Genomic DNA, 15,000 nt, shown 5'->3' with positions numbered 1-15,000 from the left:
TGTGTGTGAATATACCAGATGGTTATTAGAGTTGTTTGGTCCATGTTAGGGCACCATGGCTGTGTGTGAATATACCAGATGGTTATTAGAGTTGTTTGGTCCATGTTTGGGCACCATGGCTGTGTGTGAATATACCAGATGGTTATTAGAGTTGTTTGGTCCATGTTAGGGCACCATGGCTGTGTGTGAATATACCAGATGGTTATTAGAGTGGTTTGGTCCATGTTTGGGCACCATGGCTGTGTGTTTATATACCAGATGGTTATTAGAGTTGTTTGGTCCATGTTAGGGCACCATGGCTGTGTGTGAATATACCAGATGGTTATTAGAGTTGTTTGGTCCATGTTAGGGCACCATGGCTGTGTGTGAATATACCAGATGGTTATTAGAGTGGTTTGGTCCATGTTTGGGCACCATGGCTGTGTGTTTATATACCAGATGGTTATTAGAGTTGTTTGGTCCATGTTAGGGCACCATGGCTGTGTGTGAATATACCAGATGGTTATTAGAGTTGTTTGGTCCATGTTAGGGCACCATGGCTGTGTGTGAATATACCAGATGGTTATTAGAGTGGTTTGGTCCATGTTTGGGCACCATGGCTGTGTGTTTATATACCAGATGGTTATTAGAGTTGTTTGGTCCATGTTAGGGCACCATGGCTGTGTGTGAATATACCAGATGGTTATTAGAGTTGTTTGGTCCATGTTAGGGCACCATGGCTGTGTGTGAATATACCAGATGGCTATTAGAGTTGTTTGGTCCATATTAGGGCACCATGGCTGTGTGTTTATATACCAGATGGTTACAGACGAAAGAGGTTTAAAGGCACAGTTTAGAACAGAGGGTCGAATTGGAATTCTATCACCTGACCAATGCAGACCCTCTCTAATGGTGACATAACTTCCCTTTCCCACAGGAAGCGGACTCGGATGACCAACAGGGCACGTTGACTTTTGAGGAGTTCAGTGTGTTTTATAAGATGATGTCACTGCGGCGGGACCTGTATCTGCTGCTTATGGGATACAGTGACAGGAAGGACCACCTGACTGCTGACGAGCTGGCCAACTTCCTGCTCAACGAACAGAAGGTCAGGGTTCACAGAAAGACAAAAGTATATGATGTAGCTTTAGTGATCTGTAGTAGAGTCAGTGTAGAAGGTAAAGCCGCTACTCTCTAGTACTGCGTACCGGCAAAATAAATAGTAGGGGTACTCCGTACCGGTCAAACATGAGCCAATCACAATAATTACAACAAAATGTCAAGAAAACTGTAGGCTATTACATCACTTTAGATTATGATGTCAGAGGCATGATGCACGAGTGAATGGACTTTAACAGGTGGTGTAGTCTGCGCTCCAAAATGCGACGTGGTTCGACGAGAACACTGACATGTTGCCAAGGCAGAGATGAGTGGCCGACACTGAGAGACGTGTGGACAGCGGTGGACGCATACATTCTGGCCTAATGACATTCGTCAAATGTCATGACACTTTGTGATGTTTTGTGTAACAGATGTCTCGTTCCATTCACCAGTGTTTGGAGGCCGGAAATATGTTGTAAGTGGATGAACGTGCGCGGGTATAGCCTAGTAAAGGAGTCCTTTTTGAAGTGATTGTTTGACAATCAGATGACAAAAACATCTTGACTGGTTGTTTTTATGCCACAGTAAAAGGTAATACAGTGTAAAAGTTAAATTACAAATCTTTACGAGGTCCACAAAGGTCCTTTAGAATTACAGTGTTTTACAATCGCTAAGACCCATTTCTCAATATTTAGGTCACTTTTTCAAAACTCTTCACACAGTTCTCCTAACCAACTTTCAGCTTGGCACGGCAGTTCATTTCACATCCAAAATGCACTAAAACTACCAAAACACTTCATACATGTCTCAAATCAACTCGTTCTTCCATAACACTAGCAAAGGTTGTCACCCAACAAGCACACGTTGTCACTCATAAAACAATCACCTAAACAACACTAACAACAGTTAACATTACACAATGTTATCTTTTGAAAAATGTCTTTACAAAACAAGAATGACACCTCTCTACTGTTTACAATTCACTGCAGTATATGTTACAGCAATGAATCAGACATGATTTCAATATGCTTCAATATGTTTTATGACATTTTTTTTGGCATTGAGGGATTCCAAAAATACAATAATTTGTATATACACCATCTACCGATACAGATACAGTAGCAATGCTAGTCAACCCGGTCTTCTGCATTTGGCCACAGGTTCTCATCCACATCACATCTTATGTCATCTTGGGCAATACACCTAGGAAAGAATCTTTTGGCATGCCTGGTCCATCCCTGGCAATCTTCTGCAGATATGTCCAGGCATCCAGTATTCATCGCATCCATTAGGGACATTTGATCATGTGGATGGCGGTCATAAATCTTTCACCTCCATGAGGAAAATAATTCCTCTATTTATTTTATTTTTTATTTCACCTTTATTTAACCAGGTAAGCTAGTTAAGAACAAGTTCTCATTTACAACTGCGACCTGGCCAAGATTAAGCAAAGCAGTGCGATACAAACAACAACACAGGGAATAAACAAGTGTACAGTCAATAATACAATAGAAAAAAAGAAAGTCTATATACAGTGTGTGCAAATGGCGTGAAGAGGTAGGCAATAAATAGGCCATAGTAGCAAAGTAATTACAATTTAGCAGATTAACACTGGAGTGATAGATGAGCAGATGATGATGTGCAAGTAGGGATACTGGTGTCCAAAAGAGCAGAAAAGTAAATAAAAACAATATGGGGATGAGGTAGGTAGATTGGGTGGGCTATTTATAGATGGGCTATGTAGAGCTGCAGCGATCGGTTAGCTGCTCAGACAGCTGATGTTTAAAGTTAGTGAGGGAAATGTAAGTCTCCAGCTTCAGCGATTTTTGCAATTCGTTCCAGTCACTGGCAGCAAAGAACTGGAAGGAAAGGCAGCCAAAGCAGGTGTTGGCTTTGGGGATGACCAGTGAGATATACCTGCTGGAGCGCGTGCTATGCGTGTGTGTTGTTATCGTGACCAGTGAGCTGAGATAAGGCGGAGCTTTACCTAGCATACACTTATAGATGACCTGGAGCCAGTGGGTCTGGCGACGAATATGTAGCGAGGGCCAGACGACTAGAGCATACAGGTCGCAGTGGTGAGTGGTATAAGGGGCTTTGGTAACAAAACGGATGGCACTGTGATAGACTGCATCCAGTTTGCTGAGTAGATTATTGGAAGCTATTTTGTAGATGACACCGCCGAAGTCGAGGATCGGTAGTCAGTTTTACTAGGGTAAGTTTGGCGGCGTGAGTGAAGGAGGCTTTGTTGCAAAATAGAAAGCCAATTCTAGATTTGATTTTGGATTGGATTTGATATGTGTCTGGAAGGAGAGTTTACAGTCTAGCCAGACACTTAGGTATTTGTAGTTGTCCACACATTCTAGGTCAGAACCGTCCAGAGTAGTGATGCTAGTCGGCGGGCGGGTGCGGGAAGCGAACGGTTGAAAAGCATGTATTTGGTTTTACTAGCGTTTAAGAGCACTTGGAGGCCACGGAAGGAGTGTTGTATGGCAAATGGGGTTGATGAATGGAGAGTAAGGTGGGAGGAAAAATGACACCATCCTGGGATGGGCTGCATACCACTCTGTGACTGCACTTGTGTGGTGAAATGCCACATTGTCCCATACAATTACAAACGTTGGCCGATTTCGCCTCACTGCAACCCTTTCCTCACCTGGCACAACCCTTCCATAGAGGTCATCCAGGAATTAACGCGGTGTTGTGTGGCCTAATTAGCGGTTTGTGTAACAGCAATCCATCAGAGGATATTGCAGCACACATTGTGATGTTGGCACCCCTCTGGCCCGGGACCTCCGCTGTGACTCTTTTCCCAATCACATTCCTTCCTCAGCGCCGTGTTTTGGCCAAGTTGAAACCAGCCTCATTCACAAAGATGAATATGTGGGGTGTTCGACTGGCTTCAATCTTCATGACTCTCTAAAATAAATCCACAATGCAACATAAGAGTCAGGCTATTACGGTAGTTTACATCATACCTAAAAACATGTCATTGTGTGCCTCTGCCCTGTTTGGTTCAAAACCAGTTCTGTATTTTATAGTCATCTTACCTGGACATATTGGTTCCTGGGTTGTTTGACTCGTTCAGAGCTCCTCTCAAAGGGGGCAGTGTACAACTGCTTCATCCTAAGTTGATGTTGTTTCAGAACTCTAGAAATAGTTGTTGTGGTCACATTGTGAATATTTCCAAATGTAATGTTGTCTGCCAACAGTCTGTCCCGAATCTCTGTGAGTTTTATGCCATTGTTTCTGATGACCATATCAACGATAGCAGTTTCCTGCACAGCAGTGAAAATCCTACCTCTCCCGCCTGTTGGAGGTAACCATTGGGTCCTAAGCAGAAATACAAAAACAAAAACAATTACACACAGGTGGGTTTGGAGGCTTTGCTCAATTTACTTCTGTAATGTGCAGTTCAGTCAGATGCCCTTGCAGAATGCACATCTTATCTGTTGTTTTGCCTGAAATTTCTCACAATAGATGCCACTGTTGAGCGTTGCAGATTTGGCTGCACTCTCAGACCAGCCTCTCTCATTGATAGATCATGATTTATTACATGATCAGTTATAGCAGCCTTAATCTCATCTGAGACTACAGCTCTTGATCTTCCTCTGTCTTCTTCCACCACGCATACATACTCCTCTCCCTCTCCCAGCTCTTCATCTTCCTCTGTCTTCTTCCACCACGCATACGTACTCCTCTCCCTCTCCCTCTCCCTCTCCCTCTCCCTCTCCCTCTCCCTCTCCCAGCCACTCTTCTTCCTCTGTCAGCCACTTCTATATCTATGGCTGGGTGTTTATTTAGATTACAGTACAGCCTTATTCCTAAAATGGCCCCTTCTGTATAGATGGTAATGAAATTGAAAGACTAACACCTGGGTAGGTGTTCAGCTACAATGGCAATCAGCTATGGTTGGTCTAATTGTTTTGATAGTATTACATTTTTTAGATTTGGAATATATTTCAATACAGTATTACTATAGAAATGTAGCAAATTGCTGTCTTATTCAGTTTTGTGTTATGTTAGGTTTTGAACTTAAGTTGAACAGTTTTGAAAATAGTATATAATCATGTGCAAATTGGCCTGTAGGTACATAGAGTTTTGGTGATGGTTCTGTCTGAGTGAGAAAATAATTCATGAAATTTGATAGATGTAGTCATTAGAATGCATTTTGTGCCAAAGTAATGAAAAAATGATCCACAGTTTAGCCCACCAAGACTGCTGTTGTGTTCACTGTGTGAAGAGTTTTGAAAAAGTGACCTAAGTATTGAGAAATGGGTCCTAGCGATTGTAAAACACTGTAATAAGGATTATATACTGTATTTAATTTTATGATTACACACAAGCGCATGCACACCCAATCTACTTTCATTCCTAATATGGGTTGTCTCTGGGGCAACATCCTCTCTACGGTGCATTCAGGAAGTGTTCAGACCCCTTACATTTTCCCACAATTTGTACAGCCTTCTTCTCAAATGGATTAAATAAAACATTTTCTACGTTCTACACACAATACCCCATTATGACAAAGCGAAAACAGGTTTTAAGACATTTTTGCAAATGTAAAAAATACAATAAATAAATATCTTATTTAAATAAGTTTTCAGACCCTTTGCTATGAGACTCAAAATTGAGCTCAGGTGCATCCTGTTTCCATTGATCATCCTTGAGATGTTTCTACAACTTGATTGGAGTCCACTTGTGGTAAATTCAATTGATTGGACACCTGTTTATATAAGGTCGCACAGTTGACAGTACATGTCAGAGCAAAAACCTAGCCATGAGGTCGAAGGAATTGTTCGTAGAGCTCTGAGACAGGATTGTGTCGAGGCACAGGTCTGGGGAAGGGTACCAAAATATTCTGCAGCATTGAAGGTCCCCAGGAACACAGTGGTCACTATCATTCTTAAATGGCAGAAATTTGGAACCACCAAGACTCTTCCTAGATCTGGCCGCCCGGCCAAAATGAGTAATCGGGAGAGAAGGGTCTTGGTCAGGGAGGTGACCAAGAACCCAATGGTCACTCTGACAGAGCTCCAGAGTTCCTCTGTGGAGATGGGAGTAGGGCTGTGGTGGTCAAGAAATTTCATGACTGCTGGGGATTTCATTAGCCGGTGATTGTCAAGCAAATAACTGTCCGTCTCACAGTAATTAATAGTTAATTAACATAAACACATTTAGCATCTCCTGGCTTCCACACATTATCTACAAGCCACTGATGCAGACCTTTGGAACATCTACATTTTTTAAAGTCTAATAACTCCATGTAATATAGCCTTCACAATAAATCCATTATTTATATTCGACAGTTCTAATGAAGCAAGATATGAAGAAAATGTAGTCAATTTCAAAAGCATAATCTGAATTGTACTTATGTTAGGTCCTGATCTGGCTATGCCATATGGCTACACTAGTTCAGCAGACAAGATTTGCTTAAAATTCCATGGCTTTATTTTATGGCATGAAGATGAAAATTAAAGGATATTTTCTCCAAACGATTTGAGGGAGTACACACATACGCTACTTTGTGTTGAGCTGTTAACAAAGAAATAGGTATTCCTATATGCTTAATTTAGAGTTATTAATGTAGTTTTAGTTGTTCAACAAACGTTGGGCTATATGTTTGGATTTTTAATACATTGTAAGGCTGCATGATGAGTCTCTACTGATGATTTGGAAAAAGTTGCTTGAAAGGCATGTGCTCTGCTTTGTTTTTTTGCGCAGGCTGTACACACTACATCAGTCACTCATTCCCAATTTGACAAGCACTTGATAATGCACTTGATAATGCCTAGGCATCCCCTTTGTGTGGCCGTAATGCACCCTAAAAAAATCCATGCATTTTGCGGCCAGTGGCCGTTGTGCTCTTTTCCCAGAGTGCCGAGCGCTCCAAATCACCTCTCACACACATGGCTCTCATCACATGATCGGGTCTTTCTCACAGGCTACAAGTGAAGACAGACACATCGGGGACTCAACTTTGCACGTCCTTATCCAATTCCGAGGTGCATATTGAAGATATTGGAAGAACTGTCATTTACTTTTCGTCAGCCAACAAGATGAGTAGGCCTAACGAACAACAAAAGCACTAGCTTATATCAATCTACTATCCCCCATAGTACAAAAGGTGATCTATTCTATCTATTCTATCTATCTATCTATTCTATTCTGTGCTAGAAATAAATATTCTAAACATAGTCTGGGACAGTTGTGGGATGTGATAGATCCTAAATGAATACAACCACTAGCATAAACAAAAACTTTATACGCAATGTGGCTGACGCAACAGATCAGACCGTTTAGCTTAAAATGTTGATAAACTATTAGGCTTTTTCTTCACATTATAATTGCAGCAATGCGCACACTGTAGTAGGCTATAAGCACAAATGTTCCATTAGCTGAAAACACCATTATCAAAAGTGACCACAAATGCAATTATGCCTGTAATTATTTTATTATAAAGGTACATTTTTATGGTGAAAATGATCTTCCCCAAACTTGAAACTCACACGCTGCTTAAATATACCAGTTAGGCGCTACACAACTTGTAAAGCAGATTGATGTGCTTATTTTTAAGATATTATTTGGACACTTTAGTTGTGTTACAACCCTTATCAAAGCATATAGGTGAATGGGCTAGGCTACATGAGGTGTGCGACTATGATTAGATTTATTTTTATTTTTTAAAGGCATTGTTTCTTATGCTGGGCATAATTAACGAGTGATAGGCTAATATTGTCACCCATCAGACTATTCTTGATGAAATACACTGCTCAAAAAAATAAAGGGAACACTTAAACAACACAATGTAACTCCAAGTCAATCACACTTATGTGAAATCAAACTGTCCACTTAGGAAGCAACACTGATTGACAATAAATTTCACATGCTGTTGTGCAAATGTAATAGACAAAAGGTGGAAATTATAGGCAATTAGCAAGACACCCCCAATAAAGGAGTGGTTCTGCAGGTGGTGACCACAGACCACTTCTCAGTTCCTATGCTTCCTGGCTGATGTTTTGGTCACTTTTGAATGCTGCCGGTGCTTTCACTCTAGTGGTAGCTTGAGACGGAGTCTACAACCCACACAAGTGGCTCGGGTAGTGCAGCTCATCCAGGATGGCACATCATTTACATTTACATTTAAGTCATTTAGCAGACGCTCTTATCCAGAGCGACTTACAAATTGGTGCATTCACCTAATGACATCCAGTGGAACAGCCACTTTACAATAGTGCATCTAAATCTTTTAAGGGGGGGGGGGGGGCAGAAGGATTGCTTTATCCTATCCTAGGTATTCCTTGAAGAGGTGGGGTTTCAGGTGTCTCCGGAAGGTGGTGATTGACTCCGCTGTCCTGGCGTCGTGAGGGAGTTTGTTCCACCATTGGGGTGCCAGAGCAGCGAACAGTTTTGACTGGGCTGAGCGGGAACTGTACTTCCTCAGTGGTAGGGAGGCGAGCAGGCCAGAGGTGGATGAACGCAGTGCCCTTGTTTGGGTGTAGGGCCTGATCAGAGCCTGAAGGTACTGAGGTGCCGTTCCCCTCACAGCTCCGTAGGCAAGCACCATGGTCTTGTAGCGGATGCGAGCTTCAACTGGAAGCCAGTGGAGAGAGCGGAGGAGCGGGGTGACGTGAGAGAACTTGGGAAGGTTGAACACCAGACGGGCTGCGGCGTTCTGGATGAGTTGTAGGGGTTTGATGGCACAGGCAGGGAGCCCAGCCAACAGCGAGTTGCAGTAATCCAGACGGGAGATGACAAGTGCCTGGATTAGGACCTGCGCCGCTTCCTGTGTGAGGCAGGGTCGTACTCTGCGGATGTTGTAGAGCATGAACCTACAGGAACGGGCCACCGCCTTGATGTTAGTTGAGAACGACAGGGTGTTGTCCAGGATCACGCCAAGGTTCTTAGCGCTCTGGGAGGAGGACACAATGGAGTTGTCAACCGTGATGGCGAGATCATGGAACGGGCAGTCCTTCCCCGGGAGGAAGAGCAGCTCCGTCTTGCCGAGGTTCAGCTTGAGGTGGTGATCCGTCATCCACACTGATATGTCTGCCAGACATGCAGAGATGCGATTCGCCACCTGGTCATCAGAAGGGGGAAAGGAGAAGATTAGTTGTGTGTCGTCTGCATAGCAATGATAGGAGAGACCATGTGAGGTTATGACAGAGCCAAGTGACTTGGTGTATAGCGAGAATAGGAGAGGGCCTAGAACAGAGCCCTGGGGGACACCAGTGGTGAGAGCGCGTGGTGAGGAGACAGATTCTCGCCACGCCACCTGGTAGGAGCGACCTGTCAGGTAGGACGCAATCCAAGCGTGGGCCGCGCCGGAGATGCCCAACTCGGAGAGGGTGGAGAGGAGGATCTGATGGTTCACAGTATCGAAGGCAGCCGATAGGTCTAGAAGGATGAGAGCAGAGGAAAGAGAGTTAGCTTTAGCAGTGCGGAGCGCCTCCGTGATACAGAGAAGAGCAGTCTCAGTTGAGTGACTAGTCTTGAAACCTGACTGATTTGGATCAAGAAGGTCATTCTGAGAGAGATAGCAGGAGAGCTGGCCAAGGACGGCACGTTCAAGAGTTTTGGAGAGAAAAGAAAGAAGGGATACTGGTCTGTAGTTGTTGACATCGGAGGGATCGAGTGTAGGTTTTTTCAGAAGGGGTGCAACTCTCGCTCTCTTGAAGACGGAAGGGACGTAGCCAGCGGTCAGGGATGAGTTGATGAGCGAGGTGAGGTAAGGGAGAAGGTCTCCGGAAATGGTCTGGAGAAGAGAGGAGGGGATAGGGTCAAGCGGGCAGGTTGTTGGGCGGCCGGCCGTCACAAGACGCGAGATTTCATCTGGAGAGAGAGGAGAGAAAGAGGTCAAAGCACAGGGTAGGGCAGTGTGAGCAGAACCAGCGGTGTCGTTTGACTTAGCAAACGAGGATCGGATGTCGTCGACCTTCTTTTCAAAATGGTTGACGAAGTCGTCTGCAGAGAGGGAGGAGGGGGGGGGGGGAGGGGGAGGAGGATTCAGGAGGGAGGAGAAGGTGGCAAAGAGCTTCCTAGGGTTAGAGGCAGATGCTTGGAATTTAGAGTGGTAGAAAGTGGCTTTAGCAGCAGAGACAGAAGAGGAAAATGTAGAGAGGAGGGAGTGAAAGGATGCCAGGTCCGCAGGGAGGCGAGTTTTCCTCCATTTCCGCTCGGCTGCCCGGAGCCCTGTTCTGTGAGCTCGCAATGAGTCGTCGAGCCACGGAGCGGGAGGGGAGGACCGAGCCGGCCTGGAGGATAGGGGACATAGAGAGTCAAAGGATGCAGAAAGGGAGGAGAGGAGGGTTGAGGAGGCAGAATCAGGAGATAGGTTGGAGAAGGTTTGGGCAGAGGGAAGAGATGATAGGATGGAAGAGGAGAGAGTAGCGGGGGAGAGAGAGCGAAGGTTGGGACGGCGCGATACCATCCGAGTAGGGGCAGTGTGGGAAGTGTTGGATGAGAGCGAGAGGGAAAAGGATACAAGGTAGTGGTCGGAGACTTGGAGGGGAGTTGCAATGAGGTTAGTGGAAGAACAGCATCTAGTAAAGATGAGGTCAAGCGTATTGCCTGCCTTGTGAGTAGGGGGGGAAGGTGAGAGGGTGAGGTCAAAAGAGGAGAGGAGTGGAAAGAAGGAGGCGGAGAGGAATGAGTCAAAGGTAGACATGGGGAGGTTAAAGTCACCCAGAACTGTGAGAGGTGAGCCGTCCTCAGGAAAGGAGCTTATCAAGGCATCAAGCTCATTGATGAACTCTCCAAGGGAACCTGGAGGGCGATAAATGATAAGGATGTTAAGCTTGAAAGGGCTGGTAACTGTGACAGCATGGAATTCAAAGGAGGCGATAGACAGATGGGTAAGGGGAGAAAGAGAGAATGACCACTTGGGAGAGATGAGGATCCCGGTGCCACCACCCCGCTGACCAGAAGCTCTCGGGGTGTGCGAGAACACGTGGGCAGACGAAGAGAGAGCAGTAGGAGTAGCAGTGTTATCTGTGGTGAGCCATGTTTCCGTCAGTGCCAAGAAGTCGAGGGACTGGAGGGACGCATAGGCTGAGATGAGCTCTGCCTTGTTGGCCGCGGATCGGCAGTTCCAGAGGCTACCGGAGACCTGGAACTCCACGTGGGTCGTGCGGGCTGGGACCACCAGGTTAGGGTGGGCGCGGCCACGCGGTGTGAGGCGTTTGTATGGTCTGTGCAGAGAGGAGAGAACAGGGATAGACAGACACATATTTGACAGGCTACAGAAGAGGCTACGCTAAAGCAAAGGAGATTAGAATGACAAGTGGGCTACACGTCTCGAATGTTCAGAAAGTTAAGCTTACGTAGCAAAAAATCAATAAAATTAAAAATCTTATTGACTAAAATGATATAGTACTGCTGGCTGGTGAAGTAGCCTGGCTAGCAGTAGCTGCGTTGTTGAAAGTGAAGCTGGCTAGGTGACCTCGACAGTTTCTCTAAGTTTCTCTAAACTACACAATTATCATGGATACAAGGACAGCAAAGACAACTAGCTAACACTACGCTAATCAAGTCGTTCCGTTGTAATGTAAGTTTCTACAGTGCTGCTATGGCAAGAAGGTTTGCTGTGTCTGTCAGCATAGTGTCCAGAGCATGCAGGCGCTACCAGGAGACAGGCCAGTACATCAGGAGACGTGGAGGAGGCCGTAGGAGGGGAACAACCCAGCAGCAGAACTGCTACCTCTGCCTTTGTGCAAGGAGGATTAGGAGGAGCACTGCCAGAGCCCTGCAAAATGACCTGCAGCAGGCCACAAATGTGCATGTGTCAGCATATGGTCTCACAAGGGGTCTGAGGATCTCATCTCGGTACCTAATGGCAGTCAGGCTACCTCTGGCGAGCACATGGAGGGCTGTGCGGCCCTCCATTTTTTTGAGCAGTGTATATATGCTCGAAATGTGTTTTGATTTAGAATGAAACAATATCATGCACCTGTCACGAAACAGGTGCAGCAGGAAAAAATACATGTCATCTGTGCATTTAAATAGTGAATGGAGGACTCTTTTCGAATGGTTCATTTTCCTGCCAGCCAGGTACACTATACTCCTGTTGTAAAGATAAGCAATCTGCTTAATATTAGGAATGTTGAGAAATAAACATAGTAGGCCTAGCCTATAGAAAGCTAATGGGATCCTCCTCTTTTTAGTAGAGGCCATCACTCTGTTTTCTCGTGCAGTTGCGCAGTCTATAGAAATGTTGCGCAACATGAGCTCATGGGCTCTAATGAAGTGTTTAATTAGATTTTTGATAACATTTGCATTGATGTCAGAATGATTAGAGGGACAATAGAGTGCTGAGTACCAGACAGTTAGCAAGTTTTGTAGGCTACTAATGACCATCAGCAGCATCAGAGCTTGGAGAAGCCTAATAACCGTGACTAAACTGTCACGTGGAATTTGACTGCCTTCATGACTCGTGCCCGCCGGTGTTGCGGTAATACGGTCACCGCAACAGCCCTAGATGGGAGAACCTTCCAGAAGGACAACCATCTCTACAACACCCAGGACTTTATGGTAGAATTACCAGATGGAAGCCACTCCTCAGTAAAAGGCACATTACAGCTTGCTTGGAGTTTGCCAAAAGGCACATAAAGGGCTATCAGACCATGAGAAACAAGATTCTCTGGTCTGATGAAACCAAGATTGAACTCTTTGGCCTGAATGCCACGCGTCACTTCTGGAGGAAACCTGTCACCATCCCTACGGTGAAGCATGGTGGTGGCAGCATCATGCTGTGGGGATGATTTTCAGCGGCAAGGACAGGGAGACTAGTCAGTGTCGAGGGAAAGATGAATGGTACAGAGAGATCCTTAATGAAAACCTGCTCCAGAGTGCTCAGGACCTCATACTGGGGTGAAGGTTCCTTCCAACAGGACAACGACCCAAATCACTCAGCCAAGACAACGCAGGAGTGGCTTCGGGACAAGTCTCTGATTGTCCTTGAGTGGCCCAGCCAGAGCCCAGACTTGAACCCCAGCAAATATCTCTGGAGAGAACTGAGAATAGTTGTGCAGCGATGCTCCCCATCCAACTTGAGAGAATCTGAGAGAATCTGCAGAGAAGTATGTGAGAAACTCCCCAATTACAGTTGTGCCAAGCTTGTAGCGTCATTACCAAGAAGACTTGATGCTGTAATTTACGCCAAACGTGCTTCAACAAAGTACTGAGTGAAGGGTCTGAATACTTATGTAAATGTGATATTTCCGTTTTTTGGGTTTTAATACATTTGCAAAAATGTCTACAAACCTGTTTTTGTTTTGTCATTATAGGGTATTGTGATATTGTTATAGGGTATTGTGTGTAGATTGGGGAAAAAAAGAAAAAAGAAATCACCCTAATCAATTTTAGGTTAAGGCTGTAAAGTAACAAAATGTGAAAAAAGTCAAGGGGTCTGAATACTTTCCAAATCACTGTATACTTCATACCTGTCTGTCTGTCTGTCTGTCTGTCTGTCTGTCTGTCTGTCTATCCCCCCTCTCTGTCTGCCTGTCTGTCCCCCCTCTCTCTCTCTCTCTATCCCCCCTCTCTGTCTGTCTGTTCCTCTCTCGCTCTCTCTATCCCCCCCTCTCTGTCTCTACCCCCCCCCCCCCCCCCCCCCCCCCCGAGGGAATTTGGTGTTGTCAGAGTTATGGTCATCCAGCTTATGCCCTGAAGTCCACTTTATTGCCTCAGTCTAGACACCAGTACTCAGAGTGAGTCCAGACATCAATACTGTGAGCATTTTGACAGAGGTCTCTCAGGAGTCTATATTGATTGTCAGATTGTGGCTTGGTTAGTCTGATAGTGTCTGTCTCATGAAAAGATGTGTGTGTCTGTGTGTATCTGTGTGTATATGTGTGTATCTGTGTGTATATGTGTGTATCTGAGTGTGTCTGTGTGTGTGAGTGTGTTCTGACAGTGTGTGTCTCTCTCTCCTCAGATGGTGAATGTGACTACAGAGTACTGTTTGGATGTCATCGAAAAGTTTGAGCTGTCTGAAGAGAACAAACAGAAAGGCATTCTGGGAATTGAGGGTAAGCCCCTCTGATACCCTCTCCCTCCACTTTAACCTCTACACTCTCTCTCTCTCTCTGTCTCTCTCTCTCTCTCTGTCTCTCTCTCTCTCTCTCTCTCTCTCTCTCTCTCTCTCTCTCTCTCTCTCTCTCTCTCTCTCTCTCTCTCTCTCTCTCTCTCTCTCTCTCTCTCTCTGCCTGCCTGCCTGCCTCTGGGCTGTTCATTCTATAAAGGGTTGAAGACTTAGAGATCATACACGAATGTGAGATGGTTAAACAGTTTTTGGGGCTTTAGATAAATTACACCACATGTAAACTGACGGAGCTGATTGACCTCTTGTCAAATATCAAAAGTCTGAGATCACTGCGTGTCCGAGATCACTGCGTGTCCGAGATCACTGCGTGTCCGAGATCACTGCGTGTCAGAGATCGCTGCGTGTCCGAGATCGCTGCGTGTCCGAGATCACTGCGTGTCCGAGATCACTGCGTGTCAGAGATCACTGCGTGTCAGAGATCGCTGCGTGTCTGAGATTGCTACGTGTCTGAGATCACTGCGTGTCTGAGATCGCTGCGTGTCCGAGATCACTGCGTGTCAGAGATCGCTGCGTGTCCGAGATCGCTGCGTGTCCGAGATCACTGCGTGTCCGAGATCGCTGCGTGTCAGAGATCGCTGCGTGTCCGAGATCGCTGCGTGTCCGAGATTGCTGCGTGTCCGAGATCGCTGCGTGTCAGAGATCGCTGCGTGTCCGAGATCGCTGCGTCAGAGATCACTGCGTGTCCGAGATCACTGCGTGTCAGAGATCGCTGCGTGTCAGAGATCGCTGCGTCAGAGATCGCTGCGTGTCAGAGATCGCTGCGTGTCAGAGATTGCTGCGTGTCCGAGATCGCTGCGTGTCCGAGATCACTGCGTGTC

The 15,000-nt window shown here is 45.6% G+C and overlaps 1 protein-coding gene across 1 annotated transcript in view; it reads left to right on the top strand.

Annotated features, from left to right (window-relative positions):
• Positions 1-15,000, top strand: part of LOC129822546 (1-phosphatidylinositol 4,5-bisphosphate phosphodiesterase eta-1-like) — a gene marked incomplete at its 3' end in the record, with an annotated part of 98,369 nt that overhangs the window by 75,869 nt on the left and 7,500 nt on the right. The window contains exons 6-7 of the mRNA XM_055880851.1: positions 917-1,087; positions 14,015-14,108. Of these exons, the coding sequence (XP_055736826.1) occupies positions 917-1,087; positions 14,015-14,108 (265 nt within the window). The remainder of the gene's footprint in view (positions 1-916; positions 1,088-14,014; positions 14,109-15,000) is intronic.

This window comes from Salvelinus fontinalis, chromosome 24 (assembly GCF_029448725.1).
Source record: "Salvelinus fontinalis isolate EN_2023a chromosome 24, ASM2944872v1, whole genome shotgun sequence".
NCBI classification, from domain to species: Eukaryota; Metazoa; Chordata; class Actinopteri; order Salmoniformes; family Salmonidae; genus Salvelinus; species Salvelinus fontinalis.
This window is presented reverse-complemented; position numbering and strand designations above follow the sequence as displayed.